Source organism: Protomyctophum parallelum (genome assembly GCF_964188405.1).
Source record: "Protomyctophum parallelum genome assembly, chromosome: 16".
NCBI classification, from domain to species: domain Eukaryota; kingdom Metazoa; phylum Chordata; class Actinopteri; order Myctophiformes; family Myctophidae; genus Protomyctophum; species Protomyctophum parallelum.
Genome location: NC_139711.1, coordinates 3,721,450 through 3,741,034, shown reverse-complemented (window position 1 = coordinate 3,741,034; position 19,585 = coordinate 3,721,450). Strand labels below are relative to the sequence as shown.

The 19,585-nt window shown below is 47.1% G+C and overlaps 2 protein-coding genes across 2 annotated transcripts in view; one reads left to right on the top strand and one right to left on the bottom strand.

The window, feature by feature from the left end:
• Nucleotides 1–8,972, top strand: part of tenm1 (teneurin transmembrane protein 1) — a gene marked incomplete at both ends in the record, with an annotated part of 340,279 nt that extends 331,307 nt beyond the window's left edge. The window contains 3 exon segments of the mRNA XM_083785749.1: nucleotides 1,100–1,478; nucleotides 3,168–3,310; nucleotides 8,202–8,972. Of these exon segments, the coding sequence (XP_083641875.1) occupies nucleotides 1,100–1,478; nucleotides 3,168–3,310; nucleotides 8,202–8,972 (1,293 nt within the window).
• Nucleotides 8,973–14,927: 5,955 nt separating this feature from the next.
• Nucleotides 14,928–18,443, bottom strand: LOC310873541 (SH2 domain-containing protein 1A-like; the record flags this gene model as incomplete). Its single annotated transcript, XM_083785990.1, has 3 exons — nucleotides 14,928–15,270; nucleotides 17,390–17,453; nucleotides 18,307–18,443. 3 exons carry the CDS (start codon nucleotides 18,441–18,443, stop codon nucleotides 15,019–15,021), a joined length of 453 nt encoding a protein of 150 aa, XP_083642116.1. The 3' UTR covers nucleotides 14,928–15,018.
• Nucleotides 18,444–19,585: the final 1,142 nt, after the last annotated feature.

Below are 19,585 nucleotides of genomic sequence, written 5' to 3'. Positions count from 1 at the left end.
CTCAAATGAAAATACCGCGTCACCAAACAGAAAGTGAACTCAACTCAACGCGTGAGGGGAGGCTTATGTTGTGGTGGACCAAACCAATAATTACACACGGGGGCGGACAGCAATTAGAGACAACTAGAATCCCCGCAGCTCCACCACAGCCGGCGGGGGACGAGGATGATGCAAGGCTGGTTCACTTTCCCCAGGCTAGTAACGTAATAGAAAATAAAAACTACTAATGTCTACAGAGCTTTTCATTATATTTTATGAATCACGTTACTGATTTTGATTTGGCTCCAAATTAATCGTGTGACTGTTGAGAGCCCAGTGTTTTGGTGCATAGATTGATTACCTTATGAACAGTTTGCCGAAAAATGCACAGGAACGTAGCCTACAGTTCAATACAAGGTCTGCTAAAAGGATTTTATAATCCAAGGAAGCACTAGGGCTTGTTTCCATTAGGGTAGGGTCCTTCATATTAAATTAATCTGAACATTAATTAAAGACAACATTTGTCACCACAACAATATCATTATTGCAATGTGTACTGTATATTTAATTATATACAGTACAAATTGCAATAGACAGTACAAATTGCAACAATGATATTGTTTTGGCTAGCCGGTGGTGGTGAAGTTTAAATAATACTGCCACCATAATTGTAAAGTGCATTTTCAATAATTGAATGAATTAATTTGTGTTTATTATGTACTTGGTTAGGTTACTTATAATATAAGCATAATATAATAATAATAATAATAATGTCAGAAAAAAAGGAGAAAAAAATATTAGCAACCGTTGAGGCAACCGTTAGGAACCGGAACCGTTAAGAGGGATCCGGTAAGGATCCGGAACCGGTAAAATCCTAACGAATCCCAACCCTAATTTCACCACCCACCCATAAACTGTGAACCCATAGTCCAAAAAGAAAGGAAAAACGGCGCCCTCTTTTCCTTTCAATTTGACGGAGTCAAAACCAGGCATACTTAACGAACTGGTGGGTGTGGCCACATAAAAACCTAATTTTAACACTTTCTGTACACATGTTTTTTTGGGGGCGGGAAATCACAGCATTCCATGTTTAATTAATTAGTTCCACGCCTCCCCGCAGGGCCACCTCATCGCCATGGAGCTGAGCAGCGGGGAGGAGTACTACGTGGCGTGCGACAGCGCCGGCACGCCCCGCGCCGTCTTCTCCAGCAGGGGGCGCCTGGTGAAGGAGGTGCTCTACACGCCCTACGGCGAGGTCTACCAGGACACCAACCCGGACTTCCGGCTGGTCGTCGGCTTCCACGGCGGCCTGTACGACCCCCTGACGCGGCTGGTGCACCTGGGCCGCCGCGACTACGACACGCTGGCCGGCCGCTGGACCTCGCCCAATCACGAGCTGTGGACGGAGCTCAGCAGGGAGCCCAAGCCCTTCAACCTGTACGCCTTCAAAGACAACTGCCCCGTCGGCACAGTGGAGGAGGTGACCAAGTTCGCTACGGGTGAGAAGAACGTGTGGTTGTTGTGAACTCTGTGGAATGAAAGGCGCGGCACGCTCGCCCCCTCTCGTGGTTTTGACATTGGATGTATCGCTCATGCACCCCGGGCGCCTGCGGTTTTATTTGTCACATCACATTACGAGTAAGGTGGGTGAAATACGTTGTTGTGCAGGCACTCATTGCAGTTATGGGACGATAGAGACAATTAGGACTACACAGCTGCAGCCATATTTCGGCGCTGCCCTCAGCTTCCTTGCATCTCGAGAAGAAAGAAAATTCAAGGTGGGGGGGTAGGGTATAGGGGAGGGTTGGGGGCTAACGGGTACGGTCGCCCCTTTTCCATCTCGCCCCACTACTCTACTGTATCTAACAAACATAATTCATGTCGGTGATTATATAAAAGCTATTATTTATCATTGTTAAGTTCACTCTGTATATTTCACGGGTATAATAGCATGATGATGACATTACAAAACATGGGCTACACGGATTTTTTTTTAAATAAAACTAAGTTAACTGCTAGAAGGTCCTAAATTAACTTAATTAAGCAGTCATCGTCTCTGTGTCATGTTTTTCTTTCTAAATTTGCATAGAAATCAACTACTATACAATCAAATAAATCTGTATACAAGATCATTTCACATTTCAGAGAGTGAGGGAAATACTAAATTAGCTGTTAACTGCATTAAAAGATTTCGCGGTAAAGGGGCGAGTGGTTTGGTATTCGGTTGGGGTGGGGTTGTTGTGTGTCTCATGCCAAACCGGTGCCGCACACCTGAAAAAAGTCAATCTACTAGCTCACAATGTGTCGCCGAGTAATAGCCAAATAATGCTACTGCATTATACATAAATCATTAAACATCCATGCAGGCTGCAGAGAGAGCTGTTGGATGCGACTCATTGTGAGCCCAAATCAGCCCAAAAATGCAACTACACTTTAGAAATAAGCCCCAAAAAACCTAAGCTGCAAAACAACCAATATTTACCAATATCGGCTTTACAAAAAAAGAAAAACAAGCCCAAAGTCACTTCTGGTAAGCAGACATGGCAACACATGATTGTGAGCTTATTATTACGGTATAGATTGCCAATCGTACACGGTATAAATGTACGTTATACTCCAAGACAGAAAAACAAGCGTGTACACACAGATGAAGGCGACGGTATAGCAACCACTAACTAACCACAGAGGCCCAGCTCGGCAGGGGGCCCTCTGACAGTCTGAGAAAACATGACTGGCAGACCAAGCATTGTGTTAATGGACATCTGCTCCCCCTCCCCGCCCACCTCCCACCCACACACAAACACACACACACACACACACACACACACACACACACACACACACACACACACACACACACACACACACACACACACACAGAGAGAGAGAGATAGATAGATGGAATAGTGCAGTGGGATGATGAATAGATTAGGTGGGAGGTCAGTGGGTGCATGTGTCCCTCCAGATAATGGAACATTCAGTGGGTCTGTCACGCGTTCCACCACAGCAGGGACACGTGGTGTCTCTCTACCAAGTGAGCGAGTGGCTGCTCCGCTCGCCCACATAACACATACACTGTGATTTCCTGTCTCTCACCGAGTTCACATGATGCACACTGTTATATATGTGCACAATGTTCTGCTTTTTAATGTTTGTGTTTGTGTGTGTGTGTGCGTGGGTGCGTGCAGGCATCGGGAGCTGGTTGCAGCTGTTTGGGTTCCAGCTCCACAACGTGGTTCCAGGTTTTCCGAAGCCTGGTGTGGAGAAGATGGAGCAGACGTATGAACTGCAGACCACCCAGACCACCACACAGGACTGGGACTCCAGCAAGGTGCACGCCGCACTTATTATAATAGTGCACCAAAACCAACCAAATAACACCGACTACAATTGGACGGGTGGGGGGGAAAAAAGGGACTGGCATGCTCCGTCATGTTTGTTTCACTAAAACTGGACTGTGTTTACTAAACTATAACTAAAACAAATCATAGCAAATGTCAATCGTTTTAGTCTTTGTCATGTGTCTTCAAAAGTATAGCAATTCCCCGCGCCACGTTGGAAAAATAGAATAAGTAAATAAAGAAACAAATATTTTAACATTTTCCCTTATAATGACTCACTGGGACGCCAGGTTGAAAATGATCAGGGAATGTATGGTTGCAAGCAGACAAGAAAACGTGTCTACTGCGTAACAGTGCACGTGACATGTTTGCCGGTCTAAAATCAGATTAACCTGCATAAATGTGTATATGCACAAAGGAGCAGCGTTTAAGGTTAAATGTGAATGCTATAGGGACACCCAAATGACACCCCCTGCTCACATGTCTGGAATCCTTCCCACACATCCACATCCCCTCTGGGATGCTGCTGTTCTGCATGTGCCCCAGCAGTGAGCAGCTCTAGTGAGCACACAGGGGAACCGTTAGGGTTTAAGTGTCCTGCTTCACTTTATATGCGATTCCCAAGGAAACCTTATTTGGGGAAGCGCTCGTTTCCGTTTCACACAACGTCCTGCTGTACTGTACGTGCAAGGTTATGCAAATACAGCAGGCTAAAGGAATCTCTTTTTTTGTAACTCACTTGAAATGCAACAGCAAGGCAGGCGACGGCAAGGCCTTGGGGTTCTCGCGAGCCATGCCCGAGTGTGTGACGTGTGATCTGTGAAGGCATCACACTTCGACTATAGCGATGCCTCCAAATTGGCAAGCCCTGCTGGTTGGACTATAGGTTCTCCCTCCGCGCATGTCAGCCAATCACAGTGATTGCGGCTAGAGGAGCCGAGGATCAAACCAAGGGCTTTCTGACTCCCAAAGAGTGCTCGTCGTCCTTGTGTGCAGGCTAGTTCTTTTATCGGGTGCACAGCTCTGAATCCAGTAGCCAGTCCTTGTCATGATCTTAGCCTCTGCTCCTGCCCTATGTGTCCTCCCCTTGTATTGTGTTGTGACTTTGCCGAGTGTGGCTTCCCCCCCCCCCCCTGCCCTCTCTGTTCGGCCTTGATTCCACCTCGGTTTCCCAGCTGTGCGTTACTTGAGACTTTGGGTATCCAGCGTAGTGCTATAGTGCATATCAAATGGGTTCATATCTTGTCTCCCGAGGAGGCACGTCTGAAGCCTGTCCTGGCCGGGTTATCCTGACGTAAAAACAAATCCTCGATCAGGTATAGGCACGAAAGGCTGGAGGTGTACATCGCTAGCTCACTGACTATGTTTGAGTTGACTATGTTTGTTGTTTGTTCCATGTTTCCTGAGAGTTTGTTCTTGTGTTCATGTTAGCCTGGGCTACTTAAGTCTTAGTTTTGACACCCTCTGTGATGGTTTGCTTAATATGTTAAACATTTCATTAAGTAAAGTTTGGTTCAACCTGAGCTTTTGGTTTACTGTGTGTTTGGGTCCCAGTTTCTTAGCTTTTCGTGACAGTTGTTTTAGCCTCTTCGTATAAATGTATTACTTCCTCAGCCTTGATCACGCTGTGAGGAAATCTCAGGCCAAAACATCTGTGTTGCTGCTGTCTGGGTCACGGGTCAAGTAAACACTTCCAAATATAGTGTGACGAATGACAAGTAGCTTGTAGTGTGTAGCGACTGTCTGCGAATCCAGAAGGTCCCCGTTTCTATCGGTGGCTCCTCCAGGCTTTCTTCCGGTTCAGTGCCCTTGACCCAAGACGGGATATTTTCACTTTTTACAGTCTACTCATGCAGGCTTTTTTGCACCCCAGACAGTTTCTTTTGATAAATTCATCGAAAATACCTGGAGGCGTGATCAAAGCTCTTTGGCCACTCAGAATAGCCAAATGGCATTGATCACGCCTCCAGGTCTTTAGTTTACTCAAGTTATAGGGAATAAGACCTGGTCCTTAAGACACGCAGAATACAGCCCTTAATGTACTTAATTCTGATTTCATCATGTGGTCTAAAATTCCAAAACAAAATGTAAAAAGTGTGGCAGAGAGAGACTGAGAGTGAGAATGCAGGCAAAGGAGATGGAGAGGTTTGTTGCTCTTCCATATTTTGCGTTTTGCGTTTTGATTTCGCTCAATAATTCAACATAAAAAAATAGAAATTTCAATTGAAATGTATTTAATTGTGGAACCACCTACCTACATTCTTAAAAATGGTCTGTACAGGGGGGAATTGAAAAAGAAATTGATTAAAATAAGTAAGGTAAAAGTCTATGTTTCGGTAGTGACAAATTTTAGGAGAGGAAATATATTAGGCTACGATACATTATTAAAATACAATATGATAATTGACTGTGCCTTTACTAAATATGTGTCCCTTAGATCTGGTACAACATGAATATGGTCAAAGTTTTTTCCAAAATAGCATACAAATTTCACACAATTTCCAACTCTGAATTTGAACCAATTCGGTAGAATGGCCCATATAATCCTTGGTTTCTATTGTGTTTGAACAATAATAGCAATTCAAAGCAGTTGTCCTCAAAACCACACCTCCAGTTCGTCGTCATAAGAAAGGGAGGTTACGCTCCTCATGATCGCGGCAGCAGAGCCCGTTTGTCCACGGCTGCACGCGCACCTGCAGCCCATCAAGTATAATTTATGCTTCATCCCGCGATGGTGTCGCGCACGCAGACCTCTACGCTCACGACTGTCGCATCTGCGATGTGAGCTTGTATATCAGCTGTTCTCTCTGAGCAACACTGTTGCGCTTTGAAGTATATCCTATAGGGTGCGCCTCACTAGCCAACACACAAGAGGAGGTTGAATGGACTGAAACCAGTGCTCCCCGAAACAACAGTTTTGGAGATCTGTTGAGCATTGATTACATGAAACAGTCACCCGCTCAGTCGCAATGTCTGTAAACATTGGTCTATGGGAAGGGGCAGTGTCTGATTCAATTAATATCCAATATCCTTAAAATGACCCCACACCTGTTTTAAAGTGAAATATCCCTTTAACCACCAAGAAGCCTGGATGGCTATAGGTTCCAGGCTCAAAATTATCAATATGAATATTTTCGGAAATGTCTATGGCTAAAAGGGAATAGGTTTTCTATCTGTGGCACCACAAAACGGCCACCACTGCTATGCCCTATAGGTTTTAAATGGTTAACCTACTGTGGGCGCCACTGGACAACGATAGGCAGGAGACACAGCAAGTTTTGCCTACTCAGGCATTTATTGAGGGTTTAGTTCGGTTCAAGGTCAAAGTCAACTGAAATTCCAGCGCACAGCACACACACCGCTGGTTAACTTATATTCTTCCTATGTCAGGGTTTAACAGTCTATACTTTTCCTCCTCTTCCTTCAGGAGTGATAACTGGGTTCCTCTTCGGGATTCCTCCGTCCCGGGGTTGCCTGTGTAATGAGACATAGGATTAGCACAGCATCTGAACCAGTGGCAACAGTGAGGGGATGTGTGTGTGTGTGTGAGTGTGGAGACCTACCGCCAGATTGCCACGTCAGTGCTCCCTCCGTGAGTCAGTGGAGAATGAGGCGGAGCGTTCCTCTGTTTCCTGCCTTTCAAACCTTACGCGCGCAGCGCGGCTGTTGCGTAATTAGTTTGACTGAGGAGGAAGACGGGCAGGTACTTGTGGTCAATCACGTGACCCAGGGCGGGTCGCTGTCTTCCGAGCTGTGCTCCGCCTCTGACGCTCCACTGACTCTCGGTGGGGTGGCGCTCTGACGGCCCGCTGTCATGCGACATCCCACACTACCCAAAGCTCTCCTGCGGTACGACTCATTCGGAGCAAGCCAATGCAGAGAAGTAATTTCCCCTAGGAGATCATTACAAATCCTCCTTTATCCTCGCTTCCTAAACACTTCAGTAATTCAGAAATCTATTTATGAGGTATGTTTTCTCATACAAGGGGATTTGTCTCCTTAAGGCAAGGCAATGGCTCTACATCCTACAGTAAGTCAATAACACGGCTACAGACTAGATCCTTTGACTTTGCATCCTTTACGATGTCACTGGTTCACCGGCTATAATTGGCAGATAGTTTAGACACCAAATGGACCCTTGAGGTCTGTTACTCTGTGTGTACACTCCATTGGACACTGAGAATTATGCAGTGTCGATTCGGATCCCAGAGATACAAAAGGTCGTTCATCCGGCTTGGGTGAGCGTCCTTCTGTATCAGTCTTTCCACACGGTTTTCTCTGAAAATACGCCGCTGTCCGTGGTTTTGCTCAGATCGGCGAATTCGGGGCTTATTTCAGATTCGGCGGTCATCGCGATTGGAATATGTTGCCGTTTTCTCGAGAAAGGATAGAAGTCGCCGTAGCTCGCTAGCATATATAGGCACGATTGCTATTAGCATTTAAGATGGCGACAAAACAGGACGCGCGTCATAGTGGAATTTCCTCCGATCACGTGGCACCCAAGCGCTACCACTTTTTTTGTCCACCAGGTGGCACTCAAAGTGTTAATCCATTTTTGGCGGAAACCCCTTTTGGATGTTATGCTTTAGCTATTGAAAAATAGCAGATCTACAAGCTCATAGCGCGCCACCGAGTGGCGCGCTATGAGCTTGTAGGTCTGCTATTTTTGAAAAATCGAAGAACCACTGACATAAAAACATTTTTTTTCCAGAAAACTGTCAGGATGCAGAAGACATTTTTTTTTAATCTGATCTCGGGATCTCAGAATGGGTTAATTATTGTTTTAGCCAATTATTTGGGGGCCCATACTTCCAGCATCCTGGTGGCCCCGGCCCCACCTTACAGCGGTGTGTTTGTGTGTGTGTGTGTCCCTCCATGCAGGTGGTGCTGGGGATCCAGTGTGAGCTCCAGAGACAGCTACGGAGCTTCATCTCCCTGGAGAGGCTCCCCCTCGTGTCGGGGACGGACGGCGTGGGCTCGGCGTGCCGCCGCCCCTCCCACCCGCCCCCCTTCGCCTCGCGCCCCTCCCTGCTCGGCCCCGGCGTGCGGCTGGCGGTGGCGCGCGGCGGCCGCGTCTCCGCCGAGGTCATCGGCGTGGCGGGCGAGGACAGCCGGCGCGTGGCGGCCATCCTCCACGGCGCCGTGCACCTGGCCGGCCTGAGCTTCACGGTGCGCGGCTGCGACACGCACCACTTCCTGCAGTCGTCGCGGCCCGTGGAGGAGGACCTGGGGGGGGTGGTCGGCGGCGGCGGCCGCGTCCTGGAGAGCGGCGTCAACGTGAGCGTGTCGCAGGTGAGCGCCACGGTCGGCGGGCGCACGCGGCGCTTCGCCGACATCGCCCTGCGGCAGGGCGCGCTCTGCCTGAGCGTGCGCTACGGCGGCTCGGAGGAGGAGGAGCGGGCGCGGGTGCGCGAGGAGGCGCGCCGCCGGGCGGTGACGGGCGCCTGGGCGGCGGAGCGGCGGCGGGTGGAGGAGGGCGCCGGCGGGAGCCGGGCGTGGAGCGAGGCGGAGAAGCAGCAGTTGCTCTCGGCGGGCCGGGTCCAGGGCTACGACGGGTACTACTCGCTGCCCGTGGACACGCAGCCCGAGCTGTCCGACTGCCCCTCCAACGTCCACTTCATGACACTGAGCGAGGTGGGAGGGGGCAGGTAACAGAGACACGCCCCCTCCCCACCCCCCGCCCGCCCCGCCCCGCCCCGCCCCTCACCCCCCCCCCCCCCCCCCACCCACCAAAGACTGCCTGTTTCTACTCCTTAGTCCTGATTTGATTCTAATGTTTCTATACTGTATCCACAACAACAACAACGTAAACAAGAAGACATCAACGAAGACAGACAGCTTCATTTACCAAGAGAGAGAGAGAGAGAGAGAGAGAGAGAGTAAGACAGTGTAAGAGAGATTGGGGGAAAACGTGATTTCCAAATGCCTTTTAAGTGTGACAAAATGATGGTATTTTATTATTATTATCGTCCAGTTTCTCCAATTTCTAAACAGTGGCACAAAGCAGTGTAGTTCAACTGTGTGGCTTTGCTTTTTTTTGTATCCAGACTCAACGGAGACCGACCGACCGACAGACCCAATTAATAACTGAATGACTGACTGTCCGGGCGACGGATGAACTGAATGACTGACGGTCTGTTGTCCGAACCGATAAACTGAATGACTGATTGAACTGTCTGACTGTGGTCGCTCTCTCGACAACCTGTTCATCATATTGGCCCCGACGCCAGCGAACCGTGGAAATGAAGACGGTATATAGGACTGGCCCGGTTGATAATAACCCTCCTCCTCCGGACTACAAACTCATACCGCAAGAGCTCTCTGTTTGCCATTTGAGTTACTTACATGGTTTACCTCGGATATACAGTTACAGTACTATCGTTTACATATTGTGCAAAGAGAGGCCTTGTTGAACTCTGACACTCCCCCCTTTAGAGAAGGAAAACGTGTGTTTTCTGCCTCTGGCGTACGGTGTGCTTCTACTGTAGTTTGTATGAGTGTGTATACTAAGAATCAAGAATGTACATAGCCAGTGCTTTCACACTGAAAAAAAAAGTGCTCAGCTGGAAAAAAAAATATTCTGTTGTTCATAAGTAAGTGTCAGTATTGTTAATCGATAGGAAAAAAAATGATTACATTTTTTTTTTTTTTTGCAAAGAATTATACATGGCTATAGTAAATATTCTCGCTAAAGAATCTGAATCTTTATTGGGTTACAGTGCTGATTAAAGTTATTATGTGTGAATTAGTGCTCCCCGCTGGCCTGGCAATTCATGGACGTCGTGGCTAATTATTCTCTCTCTCTCTCTCTCTCTCTCTCTCTCTCTCTCTCTCTCTCTCTCTCTCTGTCTCCCTCAATCTCTCTCAATATCTGTCTCTCTCAATCTCTTGTTTATGTCTTTGCCAGTGGCGTGCACAGATAGACACTAGGGGGTGCTAGAGCCCTTTTCCCTCTGGACAAAGGTGCCCTTTTGGAAAAAATAAAAAGGGTTTTTCTTTTACACTAGTGTACACTGTACACTTGTACAGTATGTGGACCATGGTGACATTGTCCAATTCTTGATTAAAAAAAAAAAAGCTTCTAATATATTATTTAGGCCCCAAAATCTATAAATCTCACACTATTGAGGCAACCGGCCGGTTCCACGCGCTGCACGAGGTGCCCTTTTTTCACTTGAGCACCGGCCCCTCTAAATGTCTGTGCAAGCCACTGGTCTTTGCATACTTTGTTCTGTGAGTCTGTAACTTTCTCCTTATCACCATTATGGTTCAAGCTGAGCTGTGTATACCAAGTAGATAACACTAGTCAGTCCCACAGGAGCAGAGAGAGAGGGACTGAGAGAAGTGACAACTGAAGCAGGGTGAGTGCATGGGCGTCATGCTGTGTTTGGCAGGGGGGGGGGGGTCGAGGAGGGGGGGGTCCTCGGAGCCTCTCTCCCTCGTTAGCGAACGCCAATCATCCGCGTCCAAACACCCCCCCCCCTGCCAAGCCCGGAACTTAAACTTAAACTTTTAGTTTTTGTCATTTTCTTTCATCATCTATATCTGTAACTATACGGGGTACTGCCCTTCTGTGTGCCCCACACGTACGTGTGTGTGTGTGTGTGTGTGTGTGTGTGTGTGTGTGTGTGTGTGTGCGCGTGGTTGCAGTGGTGAACAGGTGATGCACAGTATTGCACGCGGGCGGTGTGACTCGGTTCTTCCCCTCTCAGTGAACCATGGCGTTGCTGTCGGAAAGAAACCTCTTATCTCCTCGTTCTAACATTTTTGTGTGTTTTATTTTTTTTAATAATGCCCTACTAGATCATATACTGCAGTGTCACACATTCAAGCATCAAAAGTAACTGATCGGTGAACTGGAAAACGCGGTGCGCACTGCTTGTAGATCTGCCACTTTTGATGCTTTTGAATTTTAACCCTGAAAAAGGAACAGTTTTGGACATGAGGTTTCCACCTGACAGACTATAATGCTGCTCTAGTCGCCGGCCCCCAGCTCGGCACTCACTACGCCCCGCCAAAAGATGGAGGCGCCGGTTGCTAGGAGACAGCCGCACTTCACCACAGTGAACTGCCTGAGCTGATAGGATGTTTCTCTCTGTCTCTCTCTCTCTCTCCCTGGCCTCTCTCTGTCTCTCTCCCTGGCCTCTCTGTCTCTCTCTCTCTCTCTCTCTCTCTCCCTCCCTCCTCTCTCTGTCTCTGTATCTCTCCTCTCTCCCTCTTCTCTCTCTCTCTGTCTCCCTCTCTCTCTCTCTTTCTCTCTCTCTCTGTCTGTCCTCTCTCTGTCTCTGTCTCTCTCTCTCTCCGTCCCTCTTCTCTGTCCTCTCTCTCTCTGTCTCTCTTCTTTGTCCTCTCTCTCTCTGTCTCTCTCTCGCTCTCTCTCTCTCCCTGGCCTCTCTCTCTCTCTCTCTCTCTCTCTCTCTCTCTCTCTCTCTCTCTCTCTCTCTCTCTCTCTCCCCCTCCTCTCTCTGTCTCTGTCTGTCTCTCTCTCTCTCTCTCTCTCTCTCTCTGTCCTCTCTCTATCTTCCCATCTTCCTCTTTTGTTGTCCCCTTCAGTAAAGCAGTCTTTAAAAAAGATCTCTCTCTCATTCCTTTTTTCTTTCCAGATCCCCAACATCATCTCTTCTCTCTCTCTCTCTCTCTCTCTATCTCCTCTCTCTTCCATCTCTCCTATACATCCATAGGACATTTAAAAGGTTAGCCTGGTATAAATCTCTCTGCCTGCCTCACTCTTCTCTCTGTCTCTGTCTGTCTCTCATGGTGGTAGCGGGTCTCTCTCTCCTCCCCTGTGTCTCTGTCTCTCTTCTCTCTGGTCTTCTATCTGTCTCTGGTGATGGCGGTGACGGTGAGGTCTCTCTCTGTCCCCTCCCCTGTGTGTCTCTGTCTGTCAAACTGACGAATGCATTGCTGCATGTTTTATTCCCCTCTGCCAGTCGGCATCCTCTCCATGGAGACCAGCATTCAGTATGTCAAATTGAATTTTTGTTTCGCATTATGTGTGTCAGAAAGAGAGGTGTGTGTGTGTGTGTGTGTGTGTGTGTGTGTGTGTGTGTGTGTGTGTGTGTGTGTGTGACCTCATTTAAATACACTTTATTTCAACCAATGCCATTTATTTCCTTTCTGCTCATATAGCTGGAATTGCATTACAGAAACAAAGCACAATATTTGTTGTCAACTTATGTATGCAGTAATGGATATTAATGTGTCAGCACTTGAATATTTCAGTGCCGCGGCCTCTCAGCGCACGGGGCTGTTTCTCCTCGCCGCGTTGCACAAATGAAACTGTCCCGCATGGTGAGTTGCAACCACGCTTGGAGACCAATGAATAATCACCCCCCTCCCCCCATCCCCCCCCCACGAAACCCCAGCTGAATTAGTGCCGTTTTAACTTAACCACTTAAACCCCATGCAGCGTCTTTATTGTGGGAAAAGCTTCCGCGGAAAACAGCTGATTGACAAGCGGCGTGAGCTTGCCGATTGGCTATTTTGAGCAAAGGCTTTCCCCACAACAACAGAAAACAGAAACTACACTGGTATAGACCGATTCCGTAGCGGTTTCATGGTCGCAGCCTACGTATTTCCTGTAGGCGGACTCGACGTAGCTGCGGGGATAAAACCCTCACCAGGCGCACCTCTTCCACTACAGTGAACGGCAGAGTGACTGATGTTAGTTTGCCTCAAACTTTACTCCTTTACCTGCTTTTTTACTAACACTAACATTACAAAGATGCCCAGAACATCGAGATGAACCTGTGTAGTTTATGGCTGCTCCAACAGTAGTGGCAACATAAAAAATTAAATAAAACGGAATGTCTAATATCCACCGCGGTGGCTGAGACCAGAGCCATTGAGTAATGGTTGAGACGAAGCAGGGAAAGATACATATCGCCAGTCTTACCCAATACCAAATCTTTCTGTTTTATGAACACAAGGCTGCTGTATTTTATACCTCATATAAGCATTTAAAGTATGAGGTATAAAGTACACTGGCGTTATGTATCTTTCACTGCTTCGTCTCAACCATTACTCAATGGCTCTGGTCTCAGCCACCGCGGTGGATATTAGACATTCCGTTTTATTTTATTTTTTATGTTGCCACTACTGTTGGAGCAGCCATAAACTGCACAGGTTCATCTCGATGTTCTGGGCATCTTTGTAATGTTAGTGTTAGTAAAAAAGCAGGTAAAGGAGTAAAGTTTGAGGCAAACTAACATCAGCCACTCTGCCGTTCACTGTAGTGGAAGAGGTGCGCCTGGTGAGGGTTTTATCCCCGCAGCTACGTCGAGTCCGCCTACAGGAAATACGTAGGCTGCGACCATGAGACCCGCTACGGAATCGGTCTATAGAGCCCTGAGGGACTCTGTTCAACCGCATGGGCCTTAAGTGGTTAAAGCAAAACAGTCCAGGCTGCACACACAAACTATAGACACGCTCCAGCTGCTCCTAACACATAGCAGCAAATAAGCAGCATTACTATTTACATTTCACAGCAGTGGTTCCCACATACACGCACGCACACACACACACACACACACACACACACCCCCTTGCATCGGATAAAAGCAGAGACCCCCACATTCACACATAATGTGCACTCACTTAATTATGTTTACTTATGCCCTAGAGTGAAAATATCCACTGTACTAGCCATATGGTTCACACAACGCTCGCCGTGACTTCACACACATGCTTGTACGTCTGTAGACGGTATATAGACATTTACGTCTGTGTATAGTGTATACACATTACGCCTACAGAGACGTTTTTGTATAAACAGCCTTCCATTATAGTTTTGAGCAGTTGGCTATACATTTACAAAGTCAACTAGTTGACTACATACGACTTTCAGACGTGTCATGTGCATTGTTTTTTAGCCAATGAATCAGAGTGCAATACACATCCAAACCAGTAGGGCGGCGCTGAGGCTCAGTTGAAAGCGTCATATGGGGAAACCAAGGACTGTCTAAAGAGGACGAGACGTGAAGACCGTACGGACGAGGGAGGGCAGAATCCATTTGTACCGGCCGGCCGAAAAAAAAAAAAAAAAAATATTTATTTTTTTTGGTACCGGCTATGGGCCGGCCGGTGCGATAGGTCGGCCGGTCCGTGGATAGGTCGGCCGGTCCGTGGGTGGGTCGGGCCGGTACAAATGGATTCTGCCCTTGCTGCAAATGTGGGCATGTACAACCGAGAGGAAGCGCAATTGGACATGGTGGCCGGATGTGGTATTGGAGCTTCGAGCGGCATTGGGCCTTACGTGAGTGAACGCACTGGCTCGTGCTGCGAGCCAATACACAACGGTGTTGTACATTGGTGTCAGCAGGCGTTGGCTGATGAGCTGCAGCTGTTGAAGGCATGGTCGTGTGTCGTTTGTTGTGTTGTTTTGAAGGGGTGCATACTTAGTTCAGACTAGTCATTGGTTAGACATGGGTTAAGGTTAAGGTTAGGTTTAGGTGTGCTGCCCTGTGGGAGGTGAGGGTTTGGGGTGCATGTCTTTTTTCCGACACCCAAATAGCCGACGGGGCTATGGTCCGACACTGTCGGACCATTGCCCCGTCGGCTATTTGGGTGTCGGAAAAAAGACCGCCTCCCGAGGGGGGTGAGATAGGTTGTAGTTGTAGGACTAATGACTGGTCTAACCCAATGACTAGTCTAAACCAAGTACTGTCCAAACTAAGTACTGCACCCGTTTTGAACGCTCTTACGGCTCCGTTCTTTTTGTCCCCGAGCAGACTGTTTCGTCGGCGGCGGCGGCCAGCGGCTGCTGTGACTCAGTGACACCATTACAGAGCGTCTCCGTCTCGGGTCGTGCAGCGTGTGCGTGGTGGTGTGCCCGTCGCTGGGCAGTGAGGGGATGGAGCAGAGGCATGACCATGCCCTGGTCTGGCTTCTGGAACGTTGCTATCAAGTCCCGGATTTTCCGGAAGCATCGCTTCGGCACGCCGGGTGCGGTCTGAAAGGGAGACAGACAGGAGGAGGATTTTGCAATTATATGGATAATGATTAATCAGTTCACTTTATGTCACAACTACACTTTCTACGGCAATGTGTTACTATACTTACTCGCAGTCTGAACTGCCTCACCAACACATTTGTGTTGTGTAGCAGACCGTGTGTTTAACAGAAAACCTAATGCATTCATATCCACTTCGACTCAAAAGTACTCCCGTTCTCTCACCGTGTAAAATAAAAATCAACATTTGATTTCCGAGCGTGAGACGCAGTTGCACAACAGCACAATAATTGATCAATGAAATAGTATTTACTCCTTCGGTTTGAGTTAAGTGTAAAGCGTGTAGTGGGGTAATGCCTTATTTTGTTTGCCTCGTAGAGTTAATCTTCAGGCTATAACAAGGGCTTTCGCAGTGAAATTGGATCCATTGTGTTCTTCCCCCCACCGCTAAGCTGCTGTGTTCTCCAACTCGCTGGCTCTCAGCAGGGTTTAAGATTGCCTAATGCGTCGTACTCGCTGCGGGAATAATGTTACATATTTTGATCTTTCAACATTTCTTTTTTGGGGGTGTGGGGGGGTGAATATGTCTTTAAACAATACTTATGTCGTTATGTGTGTTCTTTTCGAGTTTCCTGTTCCGTTTAACAGAAACGGGAGTAAATTGCAAACTGCAAACTTTGCCCCCTGTGTTTCTAAAAGGCAATCTTTCCACAGGCATACACAAGAAACATTACAGATGCTATCTTGAAGACAAAAAAAAAAGGGAAAAAAAGTTAAGTTTGTCATTAAATATTTCCCAATGAAATTACGGAAGTGTAGAAAAGTATTAAGATTGTTATCTTAAAGGGGGAATGTCATGCCCCTCGGGAGATAAGAACGTGATGTACAGTACCAGCCATATTAATTTCGGGGCATGTCAGCGGACCTTTAATACTTTTTAAGTTATCTGTGATCCCTCCCTAGAAACAACCACAATATGTTTTCCATTTTGCGCCACTATCAATCACCGGAAGTGGAGGTGTCGTATTTGAGCACCCGTGTGAATATCAAATTGGGTTTTGAAGACCTTTTAAGAAATCATTTGTAATACAAATGGCTGAATATTGATATTATTTTCTAAAAGCGCCACACTTTGAATCCTTCCCTCGTTCACGGCCGTCGCCATAACGTTGCCTCTGTTTCCCCCGGAACAAATTTCATTAAAGTGATTGATGTCCCACATGAATAATGTAAGCCGTTATTGGGGCTTGTGGGGGTGGAAATTGGTTGTAATTCGGGTGTTTGGGCTCTCTTCCGTCGGCGCTGTCACCGCCAGTGAGGGGTACCAGAAATGTACTTATACAGAAACATCTAACTTAGCCCATTCTGACCGGGCACCCATTTTGGTGTCAGCATCATGTTATGCTTTATCTATTTAAAAATAGCAGATCTACAAGCTCATATCGCGCCACCGAGTGGCGCGATACGAGCTTGTAGGTCTGCTATTTTTGAAAAATCGAAGAGCGACTGACATTTTTAGAATCTGATCTCAGGTCAGAATGGGTTCATCAGACCAGTGTGTGTCCGGCGGAAACCTCGTATGAATCTGATCTCAGGTCAGAATGGGTTAGTTGTCAACCCGAGACACATGTCCTCTGATGTTTCTGTGCGTGTATACTCACACCTCTGGGGCGTTTGGACAGATCTCTGCTCGATTACATATCCCATCAGAAACGCTGTCAAACGTGATTCTTCACTTCCCGTCGGCACTGTGTATTTATTAATGCAGATGTATATGCTAGGCTTCTCTCATATCAGAGACAGAGAGAGAGAGAGAAGAGCTGGAGGGGTGGTATCTCCAGCGTGCCACTAAAAGAAAGCAGCGTGCCCATTTGTCACTTCTGTCAATCCTCAAACGCTTGGCGTTTGAATTCATACGGTAGCTTGCTGAATTTGTTTTTTTTTGCGCTGACACAACCTCTGTTTTCTCCTGTCTGTATATAGGTACATGTTTTGTGACAGATGGGGTGGATGGAACACAAGGCGCGCTCTTTTTGGTTTAGTGGAGTTATTGTGTTTTGGTTTTTCGAGGTAGCCTATAGAAAACATGTGCATGAAAAGGAAATGCGAACTGTCTCACTTCTGTTGCCCAGGAGCCTGCCTCGTCCAGGTAGATTCTGTACGTGTAGACGTATCCATTGCACCTACACACACGCACACGCATGCGCACACACACACACACACACACACACACACACACCATAACAGCGAGATGAAGTTTGCAGTTGGCAGTAGAAAAGCCCCCTGCGGATCTGAACTCATTTCAAAACAAACAGAAGGCTTGATTTGGACTCTCAGACACTGTTTGGTTTTAATGCTCGAATGGAAGTATTGTGTGTGTGCCTGCATGTGAAACGCTCATAGAACTAGCACTTGAACACATCCAGTGGTGAACGCAGTATTATTTACTATATCGTGTGATCATTCATTTTCAGCCTCGCACCCAGCTGATGGCTGCTCAGATGGTCATGACCGGGTAATTGTCTTGCTCATGCATGAGACATTTCAACATGTATGCTGGGCTAGTGACCTTCCATGTAGACCTAAGTTCGATTCTACAAATGACAGTTTTTCCTGAAAAACTATAGTTTCCATGTCAGTGGTGCTCAAACTATTTCATTTCAAGGACCCGCAATATCATATGTTGTTCCAGGGACCTTCCAGAAGCAAAGATTTTAGTTAAAAACGTTCGCTCTGAAAGAATATATATATTCAAAGATTTGCACCGCATTTTCACGATTTTTCAAAAATAGCAGACCTACAAGCACGTAGCGCGGCACTCGGTGCCGCGCTATGAGCTTGTAGATCTGCTATTTTTTCAATAGCTAAAGTAAAACATAATGCTTAAAACACAAAGGGGTTCCCGCCCAGAATGGGTTAAAAGAGAGCTACGTCTTTGCAAAATCCATTTACTCACGGGGCAGCTGGAGACCTGATACTGTACATTTGGGGACATAGGGAATGCGTGAAACACATGTGTATATACAGTATACTCACAGCACACACAGACAGTACATGCCTGGTACCGAGTCACTGTTTCGCACCAGGTAGCATCCTTCTCGGCCGTCCTGCGCTAGGCGCCTCTCTCCTTCGTCCTTGCCGATGTCTCCGTGGTACACGGACAAGTTCTCCATCGTCACAGCCTTTGTCCAGAGGCCGAGTTATAGTTGCAGTCCGATCCGGTCAGGTCTCTGGAACACACCAGGATCACACGCTGAGTTAGTTGCAGTCCGATCCGGTCAGGCTCTGGAACACCCCAGGGTCACACGTTGAAGGCAAAGCTGTCCGGCACCACGCTTGGCAGTCAGTAAGTAAACCTGAGATCTAGCAATTAAACGTTATGATTGTTCCACTCCCTCTGCAATGCTCTCTCTCTCCGTCTCTGTCTGTCTCTGTCTGTCTCTGTCTCTGTCTCTCTCTGTCTCTGTCTCTGTCTCTGTCTCTGTCTGTCTCTGTCTCTGTCTCTGTCTCTGTCTCTGTCTCTGTCTCTGTCTCTGTCTCTGTCTCTCTGTCTGTGTTTCTGTGTCTCTCTTCCACACTTGTTGCTCTCCCCCTCTGTCTCGCTAGCCTACACAGATATGCATGCACGCACGCACGCACAGTGCACACACACACACACACACACACACACACACACACACACACACACTGTCTGCTTGGTGCATTATACTCTATACATCTCAGGAAATGGGTATACGCTTCAACAGGAAGAACCTTCAAAAGAATCGTAACTGAATATTCACACAAATATGAAAAAAAGCTGCCCCTATTTTGTACAGGAAATACTATTCTACTTACAGTTGGCATGCTTGTGGCGTAATCACCTTGAGGCTACACTGCGTTATACCCAACAGGAAGCCTGCTTTTCTTCCACTGCAGTTGTCCATAAATTGAGTCTAATGGTTTTGCTTTCTAAATGTGAAACTATTGACGCAAAACCCTTCCCATTATCTTCGCCGCGTGAAAAGTATAGCATTCCTGGCGTGGGTTTATGTAGATTTAACGTCTCACTAAGTTGTTTAGGTTGAAGAAAGGATTGTGCGTATCGTCATGCTGTGCTGTTTGTTTGTCGTGTATGTTTCTTCATGATTTAATGCCCTACTTCACCAATACAAGTGTGTTGCACAAGAGTATAGTTAATTAATGTTGTCTATAGTCTACATGTTGTGAGCTTGTAGATCGGTATAATGTTTATACAATTATAAAAAGGAAGGGTTTTGGTCATGCAATGATCAGGGGTCATCGCCAAGATGGACATTTCTGTCAAAATTATATT